Source organism: Balaenoptera borealis, assembly GCF_965194805.1.
Source record: "Balaenoptera borealis genome assembly, chromosome: 13".
In the NCBI taxonomy this organism is placed as follows: Eukaryota; Metazoa; Chordata; class Mammalia; order Artiodactyla; family Balaenopteridae; genus Balaenoptera; species Balaenoptera borealis.
Window position 1 is genome coordinate 74,966,156 of NC_138870.1, and position 12,401 is coordinate 74,978,556.

A 12,401-nucleotide genomic window follows, 5' to 3' on the forward strand; every position below is an offset into this window, starting at 1 on the left:
CAGCAGCTTAGTGTAATGCTGGTTGTTCAGTCTTCAGAAATAACACAGGACAAAGATTTTTGCTTTTAAAAAAAATTAATTTATTTATTTGGCTGCGTTGGGTCTTCATTGCTCCACGCGTGCTTTCTCTAGTTGCGGCGAGCAGGGGCTACTCTTCATTGCGGTGCGCGGGCTTCTCATTGTGGTGGCTTCTCTTGTTGCGGAGCACAGGCTCTAGGCATGCGGGCTTCAGTAGTTGTGGCTCACGGGCTCTAGAGTGCAGGCTCAGTAGTTGTGGTGCATGGGCTTAGTTGCTCCGCAGCATGTGGGATCTTCCCGGACCAGGTCTCAAACCCATGTCCCCTGCATTGGCAGGCGAGTTCTTAACCACTGCACCATCAGGGAAGTTCCAGCTTTTTGTCTTTTTATTTCTCCTTATAAGCCATCTCTTGTTAATATTGACTAAAAATCTAACTAACCAGGTTAATTACCTTTTTTTTCCTTTAATAACAACTCAATTAGTGATTTAGAAAAAATTAACAGGACAACTCATAAAGACTTTTCTGGGTCATATTTTCTCAGTGAAGAATATCTAAATGAAGTTAGATGACCCTCATTCTCCTTTCAGATAGAAGAGATTAAAAACATTTTTGGTTTATTTCATAGACACACCTTATAATGTGGATTCCAATTAAGTAGTACTAATTGAACTTCTATAATATGACTGCTTCCTAATCATAAGATAAGGTGACTACTACCTAGGAAATAAAATTCAAGAGGATAGAATGCTAATTCTTAAATTACAGTTGATATTGACATCTTAAGTTAAAACATCATAAATTATGAACTGGGTTCTTATGCTCTAGAGATGGGCAGTTAGGGGTTCAAACCTCTATTCAGCTCCCTATTTCCAGGTGAGGATTGTCAGGTTACTAACCATCACCAGGCCTCAGCTTCCTAATCAATAAGCTGTTGGTAAAAATAATTACCTCCGGCCTTCCCTGGTGGCGCAGTGGTTGAGAATCTGCCTGCCAATACAGGGGACACGGGCTCGAGCCCTGGTCCGGGAAGATTCCACATGCCGCGGAGCAACTGGGCCCGTGAGCCACAATTACTGAGCCTGCGCGTCTAGAGCCTGTGCTCCGCAACGAGAGGCCGCGATAGTGAGAGGCCCGCACACCGCGATGAAGAGTGGCCCCCGCTTGCCACAACTAGAGAAAGCCCTCACACAGAAACGGGGATCCAACACAGCCATAAATAAATAAATAAAAATAAAATAAAATAAAAAATTAATAATAATTACCTCCTAGGGTTGTGATGACTAAAAGAGAGAATCCATACAAAGTGCTTTGCATACTACCTGGATACTCACACAATAATGATTACTTTAAAAAGTCAAGGAGCAGGAGATTTTGTACCTAAGTGGTTTATCTTATAAAGGAAGAACAATTTTTTCTTTATGATAAGATTGACATGCTTGGTAACATAGCCCACTACTTGTCAGTTTTTACGAATATTATTTCTAATACGCTTCTGTCCTTTCTTTGCATACTATAAGTCCTAAATTTAGCTTTAAACAGAGAAAAAAATTTTCTACTGACCACAGGAGCAGAAATTTAAATGCTAAATATTGCAAACTAATCAAAATAAACTTTAAAAACTCTCCAGCTATCAAACCATTGTTCTTCAAGGGTCAAACAAAATTATGTGAGACCTCTGCTTTTAAAGAGAAGATATGCTTAATAAAGCTCAGAGTTCACCTAGAAATGGGAAGTCTCAGAGACTCCAATCTTCCATTTTAAGGCAGTGGTAATTCTATCCAAAGAACATCGTATTTGAAGAAGACTAAAACTTCCGCATCATTCAAAACTGTCCAAAGTGTGAAATTTGTTATCTAAGTATATTTTTATAATCTTCCATTATTTTAAACTCTAAGAGTCATGTATTAATATAATCTACTTAAAATAAGTGCCTACTTCAAGACCTGGAAAACCACGAATTCTTGACTTTTAATTCTACTCTACTGATTTGTAGACTGACCTTGAAAATCAATTAAATTCCCCCAAATGAAGGAAAAAATATCACAAATGAAAGGAATAGCAGAAAGTACAAAAGGAAAAATTAATTTGAACTATTTCAATATTTGGATTCCTCCTTATATTAACACTTAACAATCATGAAAAGCTACAGCTGAACCATCCCATAGATACAAGTTTTTAGAGTTTCATTCATCCCCTTCCCAGATACTCGACCCTTTCTTTAGGTAGGTCTGAGTTTGCCATTTAAAACAAGTCCTGCAACATTTTTTGGAAACAAAGCAAAATGTTCTGTAAATAGATGAACTATTATGCTGAGTAAACATGCCAGAAGGATTTCAAATGAAAACCATGGGGATTGCAGGGGCAGTACAAAGTGTCCAATAAGAAATTTAAAAGAAAATGACAGTAAAGTCATAAATCGTGTGCTTCTGTGACATGAGAATCACCCCAAGCAAACAAACTCAATGTTTGTGGGCACAGTGCAAGGTGCCACCTAAAGCAAAGGAGGAACTGGCAGAATGGGCAAAGGAATGATTTCAGCTGAAGAAATTACTGTGAAAAACAAGGCAAAAAGGTACTCTCAACCCACTTTCTTTTTCTCAAATAAAATGTAGCGAAGTTATGTCTGCAAAGAAACCAGATCCTCTTGTTCGATATAACCTCCTTTAGTCAAGGCATAACTGAATCTTTCCAAAAGGTACAACCTAAAAAAGTATCGCCATGGAATAAAAGAATCTCAGAGCTAAAAAGGGTCTCCCAAGTTATCGGATTTAGTAGTTCATATCTTTTTGGGTGTCACAGACGTCTCTGGGAAGCAGATGAAAGTTATACATGCTCTTCTTAGAAACACACATAAGGCACACGTAGGCATAATTTAGAGCTCATTTTGAAAGAATTTCAAAGTTTATGAATCCTAGATTAAGAACTAAGTATTGATCATGTCCTAGTTCCTCATTTTCAAAACCAGAAGTTGAATCCCAGAAAGGTCCAGGGACTTATTTGTCCAAGGTCACACAGCTGGGTAATAGCAGAGATGGTATTCAAAAACACCCCGGTAAGCCTGACCTACTTGAAGATGCTTTTTTGCCCCACTGTTCTCTAGAGAGAGGCTGTGATTATCTATATCCATAAAACTCAAAAGTAACTCATGTTGCTGCTAGAATTAGTGAAATTAATGAGTTTTAGGCTAAGGATGGGAGCACAGCTTTTTTTCAGACATGGAAACAACCCAATATTTTAAGTATTATGGCCTAAGCGGTCCTGCCACTTCTATACAAATAACTACCACCTGGCATATTAGTCAGAAACATTAACGTTCCTACATCTCATCTCCACAAGCTGTGATTCCGTATTTCTGAGGCAGGGCCCTGATAGCTATACTTCTAACACGTACCCTAAGAGATTGTGACTGCATGGTTCTCAAATGATATCCCACAAACGCTGATTTAAAGCAGTGGCTCGCAAACATTTTTTCATAAGCTCAATTGTTTTTTCAAGCCAAGTCTTATTTAGAAACCCAGACACATAAATAATAAAAGCAGAGAGGCTAGGTGGGCTCTTGAAGCCAGTTTGAAAACCACTGTCCTAGAAGATACAGCACAGGTAATGGAACCAGGAGCTGGGCTTCACCACTATTGGGTCTCAGTTTTCCTATTTCTGAAGTACTTTGTCTAGATTGTCTCTAAATTCCCTTCCGACTCCAGTATCCTATGACCCCACAAATGCCCCAACTACCATTACTGACAGACAGTATTTAGCAGGCACTTGCTATGTTCCTAGCACTGTTCTATTCACTTATTTAATCTTTAAAGTTACTCTATGAGGTTAAGTACAGTTGACCCTTGAACAGCATGGGTTTGAACTGCATGGGTCTACTCATACTCATTTTTTTTTTTTTTTTTAACAGTTAAGTACGGTAGTACTACATAATCCATGGTTGGTTGAATCTGCAGATGCAGAACCACAGCTAGGGAGGAAGCTTGTATACAGAGGGCCAACTACAAGCTGTGAGAAGGATGTTCCACTGCTAGCCCCCATGTTCTTCAAAGGTCAATTGTACTGTTAATCTGTTACACTGATGAGGAAACTGAGGCACAGAGAGGTTGTGATAATAACTGTGGTAAAAAAATTTATATATACATTCTCTTATTTAATCTACACTACAAAATGGGAAGTAAGAACTGACATTTAGAAACGTAGTTACTTATCTAAGGTCAAAGAGCAGGTGTGCCAGATTCTAAAATCCATTCTTTTAACCAATAAATTAGCATAGGTTGGGTCCCACGCTACACCAGAAAATCTTTCAAATGGTATCCATTTACGTGTGGTTATTGCGGACTGAGTGATATGCACTCATATATTCATAGAGATGGGTTAGCTCCCAAACTAGATTATAAACACTCTGAGACCAGGGATTATTTTATATCTTTCAATGTCCTACTCTATGAAATACTGGCTGGGCATTAAGTAGGTCTTTATTCAGTTAGAAGTGATCTTCTAAGTCCTTTTTTGTTACTAACTTGATTTTTTCCCCCAATAATCCAAAGTAAACACACTAATTTCATTTAGATCAACTCTTGAAATTAAAAAGTTCCCCTCTGAGTCAGGTGCTGGAGGGGTGACAGAAAGACTTTTTTCAGTTTAATGATTTTTTACATTTGCCCTTGGGGGAAGGAATTATATTTTAGTGTTAATAAGTATCTCTTTCCAGGCACTTCTTTCGCCATGCTTCCTGCCATTTTTCACTGTACCAACTGATAGGTAACAGAGTGAAAATAAGCAGATGGTCAAAGACAAGAGTGGAAAGTCTTGGAAGGTGCTTATAATACCTACTTATGCCACTTGAAAGTATCGGTTTGACATTTCACAGGAAGTGGTGCTCATTAAGTAGTATTCCTCGAACAGCAAAAAATAATGACTATAAGTAATTTTTCTTAAATACCATTTTAATTTTGGACATGCTCAGCGTGTGGTCAGATACACCATCACCTTCCATCTATGACTCCTTGCCCACATATTTGAAATTGGACACCTAGGACCACTTCAGACCTCCCCGCTCATCTTAGCTCCATGGTTCTACCAGCAGCCCCATGAGAGCTGTAATTTCCCAGTTGTGGCCTACTTTAAGCACATTTTGGAGACTCGTATTAATCTAACATTTATATAAATCCATACAACATAGATAAAACTACTCATAATAAGAAATGAGATTAAATCAAGGTCACAATATTTAGGTCTCTAATCTGTGACAGAATAGACCATCTAGAGCACTGGTTCTTAACATCCTTTAAGGAATGTCTTTAAATGTAGATGCCTTCAGACCTACTGAATCAGTGGGGCCCAGACACCTATGATTTTCATAAGCGCCACAGGTGATTATGATGCTGCACAGTGGTACACATCCTTACTTCATCGAACAAACATTTCATGAGTGCCTTCTATTGATACCAAATTTCGAATATAAACATTTTCTTTTAAATATAGTTTCTTGGGTCACAAACTAACATGCAGCTTGAGGGAAAGGATCATGATACATGTTCTGAAAAAAGTACTTCATCACCCCACCCCCATTCTTATACCTAGCTGGGCATATAGTAGGCAAATGTTGCATTGCTTTGGTCACCAGCTCCTCAAATAAAACATGGTGCTACATCTTCAGGCACTGCACCAGAGAATTTTTTTTAAACCTGGACTTTGTAAGTATCCAAAGAAATCTGCATGGGGTGTGTGTGTGTGTGTGTGTGTGTGTGTGTGTGTGTGTGTGTGTGTGTGTATTCTTAATTCTGCATTGAGACTAAGCCAGCAACACTCAGATCGTAGCATTAAACTTCTGTTTTGAAGTTTGGCTATGAACCCAAAGTAAAACATACAAACCAGGAAATGCATATCAAAATAGGGAAGATAAATATCTCAAAAAATATACTTTTCTTTCTTTCTACATACTACAATCCTCATTTCTTTCCTATTCTCATATCACGTCCATTCCCTAGACAATATTCAAATAACTGAGTGCCATTTGGCTCTTTTGAACCAGGAACTTAGAAAACTGCTTCTCAAACTTTGTTCATCCTGAAAGCACACACTGTAGCTCAAGTGAGCATGTACAATCACCGCTAGATCGTGAGAGTTGGGAGGAAGGCATTTCAGATGCTGTGTTATGCTCTCCCTCTCTGTGGTTTGCATCTTAAGAGAAGCATGGCACGAAGCCGGCAGTGACCAAGGGGCACCAGTGTAAAACGGCTTTTCCTGAGGGAAGAGTTCCAATGTGATGGACGTGGGAGATGAATCTGGTCAACATTTGGGCAACAAATGACTCCAACTGTGTTTACTGAGGGAGCAAACACACACCCGCATGTGACAGGGTCTTCAAGCTGTTGGAAAGGGGGAGAAAGACCATCTCAGATCTTTTGTTAGGCTCATTAGAGAAGAGTAGGAAGGCATGTGGAAGGGAAATAAAACACTTTTAAGAGATAATGGGGAACAAGCTAGTGCTGGCACATCAGCACAGAGAACTCGCCAGTGTCCTTCACTGCCTGTGAAGGAGATGAAAAGACCAGCAAAGAAACAAAGCCACTTCCGTGGGGTGCAACAGGCCAACTTTACCAACAAGATGCTCCATGACCTTAAATATCTCCCTACCTGCTCTCTACAAACTCTTTAGAATAACTCAGTGACTTCTCTCCTGGTCTTCGAAAAATACTAATTTGGGGCAAGAAAAAAGGAAATCTTTTTCAAAAAGTACAAGAAAAAGAGTCACAGCAATTGAAAGCATTCCTTACTTACCAATTTTGTAACGTCTTTCACATCATCAGTCACACGGTTCCTGCAGATTCCTTGAGTTTTGACGAGAGGACTAAATAGGAGCAGTTGAAGATAAATGCAAGTGATAATCCAAGTCTAAATGAAAACAGAAAACATGCTGGTGATCATCAGTGAAAATCCATAGTCACTAAAACTATTAACAATTAACATCTTCTGCCTTAATGTGGAAAAGGGAATCTACCTTTTTTTTTTTTTTTTTAACGCTACTGGCTTAAATACAATTAGATGCAATTAGATGCTGAGCTTTCAAACTATGCTGACCAAATTTTTAAAAAATTTTCTGTTAAAATATGGTTTGGATTTTTCATTTCAATGACAGTATTGTTAACTTGTGTCAAAAGCTTTCTACGGGCAATTCCCCAATGGCAATTAGGAATGAACTTGTAGCAACGTGTGAAGGATTTATCACTTAAGGTGTTTTCTAAAAACTAGGGAATGCATAAAATTCATACCTTAAGGCACCAAAAGAAACTTTCTCTACTTTAAATGTAGACTGTTTGACAAGTAGCAGCAAAACCCTGAGCAGTGCTTTAGTCCGATAATCTAATAGTATACCCAGTTAAAGTGAGGGGGAGAGAGAGAGATTTAGATATAGGACAGAATTTAACCTAATTTGTGAGACATCAAAAGAATCATTGTTTTGAATCACAGCTTTTTGGCCATTTATTGGCAGACCATAACCAATATGTCAATTAATAAGGAAAAATATTTTCTTAGTCAATGGGAAGACATTCTTGAATCCTAGCATGAACCCACACTCACACGCCCCCCAAAACACCTCTCTTTGAAAATAACTCTTTCAAATATGTAAAATAGTTACCTTTGTGCATGGCTTATTTTTTCTTATTACACTATATTTTATGTTTTTAAAAATCTGGGCATCTATTTTTTTTCTTCAGTATCTTTACAACACATAGCAGAACCTTGAATATAAAAAGCTCTTAATAAATATTTGCTGGATGAATCAGTGACCAAGGTAAAAAAAAAAAAAAGAGTGTAATGCTTCAAATTTGATACCTGTTTATTGAGCCTGTATTATGAGACGGGGACTGAGCCAGTCACTAGAGAAACAAAGGTGATAAGACACCCTTGAAATGCAGATGCAGGTAAGTAGGTGACACCCACACCCAGTGATAAATGCTTTGGGAACTCAGAGGAGGAAAAAATTAATCAGTTGACCTTAAGGGAGACAACTCGTAGCAGAAAGACAGTGCCAAGAAAAGCCAGAGAGAAAATGTGACTCTGGCTGGATTTTAGGGGACAAAAGAAGAGTTTGCAAGAGTTGACAAGGAAGGGACAAGTATTCCAGGAAAAATAAACAGCATGAGCAAAACATGGAGATGTGAAGATATTTTAAAATGTGAGAGTTCTTTTAAGAGTTAACATTCATCCATGGCATCTTAAAATTACACAAAGGCCCACCTGCACATGGCTAGAAATCCTTCCTATTTATTATGTAACCAGCCATGTATTATATGGAACTGGATTATTATTCTCAATTAATATCTGCAAGCTAAATAGATTTTACACTGGACCAAATTGTAATTATCATTTACTAAAATTTCTAAGACTACAATGCTACCTACATAGATAATAGTGGCTTCGAAACAAAACTAAAACCCTCTTATTGTTTTACCACTGTAATCTACGTATTTCAGCAGTAATCCTGCTTAATTTTGTTTAAGGCTACTTTGAGCACGGTGGGGTCCCACTTTTCATAGCAGCATCTCCCTTGGACCAAAATGAAGACTGAATTGTGTAAATGATTTGTTTGGGGGATGATTCTTCTTTTTGGACAATCCCAACACATAAAATATCCTCTAATATCCCTTCATGTACGTAAGTATAATTGCTTAAACTCAAGCTTTCTTTTATACTGTCATTGCTAAGACCTAACCCTCCCTTGAAATATATTTCTCCGAGATCCTCTTCCATGATATGATTTTGGAATCTTCCCTAAGGACCTCTGTAAATGGCCAATCTCACTAATAACCATATTCATATTCTAGGCTCTAAGAAATATAAAGGCATGGGGTGGGGGAGGGGGAACTGGAGGAAGGTGGTCAAAAGGTACAAACTTCCAGTCATAAGATAAATAAGTACTAGGGACGTAATGTACAACATGATCAATATAATTCACACTGCTGTACGTTACGTAAGAAAGTTAAGAGAGTATATCCTAAGAGTTCTCATCACAAGGAAAAACATTTCTATTTCTTTTGTATTTATATAGATTTTGTATCTATATGAGATGGCAGATGTTCTTAATATGGTAGTCACTGAATGATGTATGCAAGTCAAATAATTATGCTGTACACCTTAAACTTATACAACATATATGTCAATTATATCTCAATAAGACTAGACGGAAGAAAAGAAATATAAGGGCAGAAATTCTGTTGACTTCTCGCTGCCATGTCTTATGCCTGACACTGAAGAAACTACACAAACATTTGTTCACTCATTCATTCATTCAGCAAATATTTATTAAGCACCTAGTGCTACTGTGTGCCAGGCACTGTTCTAGATGCTGGGGATACATTAGTTAAAAAAAAAAAAAAAAAAAAGCAAAAATTCCTGCCATCATAAGCTTGGCTTCTAGTGAGGGAAGGCAGACCATAACCAATAAACATAATAAATAACCAGATTATATAGTAGGTCAAAGGTGTGCTGTGAAAAAAGAAAAATTAGATCACACTAAAGGGGATTAGAATTATAATGCCTACTCTGCTCTACTAGCAGCATGGTCTTAGGTTCAAGGTGACAATCACACTCATGAGGCATCAGAGGCTTCATGCAGCGCCAAGTGTACTACTGAGCTGATATCTGATGGGGCCTCATTGGGAAGGCAATGTTTTATCAACGATTAGATGGAGCTAAGGGAGTTATCCAAGCAGGTGTCTGTGGGAGAGTACTATAGACAGAGAGGCTAGTGCAAAGGCCCTAAGGTCTATTTCGTGTTGTTGTTGTTTTCAATTGAATCTTTCAAGATACTTTATTATAAAAGTAATATATCATCATTATCAAACATTTGGAGAAGAAAAAAAACTTAGTTGGAATGTCACTACCCTGACAACTTTTAGAAAGTATATCTTTTTTCCCCATTATTATAAAATAAATGCATACTCATTGATTTAAGGAATCTGCTTTATTTAAGGAACAGCAAGAATAAACCAGGGGGGCAGTGAAGATGATGATGTCAGAGAGAATGGAGAGGCCAGATCATGTAGGGTCTTGTATACCCACCTGGACTTTTGACTTTTACTGTGAACGAAAAGGGATTCATTGCAGGATTTTGAGCATAGGAGAGATACGACATATTTAAAACTTTTTTTAAAGAGATTGTTTGGAAGTTTCTTACAAAACTGAACATATTCTTACCATATGATCCAGCAATCATGCTCCTTGGTCCTATCCCAAAGAGCTGAAAATCTGTGTCTATACAAAAACCTGCACACTGATTTTTATAGCAGCTTATTCAAAATTGCCAAAATTTGGAAGCAACCAGGATGTCCTTCAGCAGGTGAATAGTTAAATAAACTGTGGTATATCTGGGGAATGGACTTTTACTCAGCACTAAAAAGAAATGAGCTATGAAGCCATAAAAAGACACAGAGGAAAAAAATGCATATTACTAAGTGAAGAAGCCAATCTGAAAAGGCTATACACTGTTTTGATTCCAACTACTATGACATTCTAGAAAAGGCAAAACTATGGAAACAGTAAAAAGATCAGTGGTTGCCAGGGGTTGGAGGGGAAGGGATGAATAGAGCACAGAGGATTTTTAGGGCAGTGAAAGTACTCTATATGATACTATAATTCTGAATACATGTAATTATACATTTGTCTAAACTCATAGAATGTTCAACACCAAGAGTAAACCCTAGTGTAGACTATGGGCTCTGGGTGATTAAGATGTGTCAAGGTAGGTTCCTCAGTTGCAACAAATGCACCACTCTGGTGGGGATGTTGATAACGGAGGGGGCCATGCATGTGTGGGGGGCAGGGGGCACTGGGGAAATCTCTGTACCTTCCTCTCAATTTTGCTATGAACTGCTCTAAAAATATAAATTATTTCCAAAAAAAAAAGAGATCACTTTAATTGCTGTGACTTTAGGCTAACAATAGGTAGAAACAGAGTGACCAGTTTGGGGCTATTGCTATAATCCAAGCAAGAAAGGGTCGTAGCAGTGCATTGCCCAGAGGTGGTTAGATTCTGGATGCCTCCTGAAGATTGAGCCGATAGGATTTCCTGACAGTTGGAGAGTGCTTTGAGAGAGAGTCAAAGACAACTCCAAGGATTCTGGTCTGAGCAACTGGGAAGGATGGTGTTGCCATCAAGTGATATGGAGAAGGCTGAGGGGTAGAGAAGATTTGGGGGGCAGATCTGGAGTTAAGTTTTGAGTGTGCTCAGTTTGAGATGTGTTTTGAGACATCCTAGTGATGAAACTAGGTCAGGATATTTCAATCTGGATTGAGGAGGGAAGTTTGGGCTGGATATATAAATATGACAGCTTTTGATATATAAATGGAGTTTTAAGCAAAAGAGTGGATGAGACCATCAAGGGAGTGAGTACAAACGGGAAAAAGAACAAAGAACTGGATCCTATGGTGCTCTAACCTTAAGAGGTCTGGCAAAAGATTTAGAACACACAAAGGAGCCTGAGAGAGGAGCCAGAGGAGGAGGAAGAACCCAAGTTAAAAAAAAAAAGAAAAAAAGAAAAAGTAAAAGTACCTTAAGGAGAAGGTTAAACTATGAAACTATGTCAAATACTCGCAATAGGTCAAGTAAGATGAGGACTGAGAACTGGTCACTGGATTTAGTAGCATAGTCACTGGTGACACTAACAAGAGCACTTTTATTGAAGCAGTTTGGGAAAGGCCAGGCAGGAGTGGATTTAACAGAGCATGAGAGGTGAGTGATTAAAACCAGTGCATATAGACAGCTCTTTTAAGCGGTGTCCTTCAAAGGAGAGCAAATAGATAAATGAACAAAGAAATAAGTAAAAACAAAGTGAGATGGGAGTTGGTGAGGAATTAGGTTGGGGGGAGGGGAGAGTCTTATTTATAAGATGGTAAAAATACCAGGATGTCTGTATGCCTATGGGGATGGTCCAGTAGGAGGTGCAATTGGCACTGTGGGTCAGAACAGAGAGACATCAGATGTCCTTGAGAAGACAGGAAGGGGTGAGATCCTGTCTCAAGCAGAGGGCCTGGCTTTAAATAGAGTACATACTGTCGTTCATCAGTACCATCAGGCAGGATGTCTGAATGTGTATGCAGATGCTTGTGCTTTCTGAACAATACAGTGAATAACAGTTTCCACTTACTGAACATTTACTATGTACCAAACATTTTGTCTAGCTTACCACAAACAAAATTTAAGTTTCATCTATCCTAATTCTGAAGATGAAGAAACTGAGGTAGAGAGAGATTCAGTGACTTCTAAGTGGTGAGATCAGGACGAAAACTCAGGTCTGTCCAATTCGAAATCCTGTCCTCTTCACCACCTCATACTGTCACAGCACTTCAAGAAAGCTGTTACATCACTGGTGAGGACTC

The 12,401-nt window shown here is 38.4% G+C and overlaps 1 protein-coding gene and 1 long non-coding RNA gene across 4 annotated transcripts in view; one reads left to right on the forward strand and one right to left on the reverse strand.

The window, feature by feature from the left end:
- The window catches only part of LOC309609848, a 298,578-nt gene that overhangs the window by 262,303 nt on the left and 23,874 nt on the right, over positions 1-12,401 (forward strand). The window lies entirely within an intron of this gene.
- KITLG (KIT ligand) overlaps positions 1-12,401 on the reverse strand; it is a 92,083-nt gene that overhangs the window by 47,665 nt on the left and 32,017 nt on the right. For all 3 annotated transcript variants that reach the window (XM_082351848.1, XM_082351849.1, XM_082351847.1), the window contains exon 2: positions 6,801-6,914. In XM_082351848.1, coding sequence (XP_082207974.1) covers positions 6,801-6,914 — 114 coding nt within the window. The remainder of the gene's footprint in view (positions 1-6,800; positions 6,915-12,401) is intronic.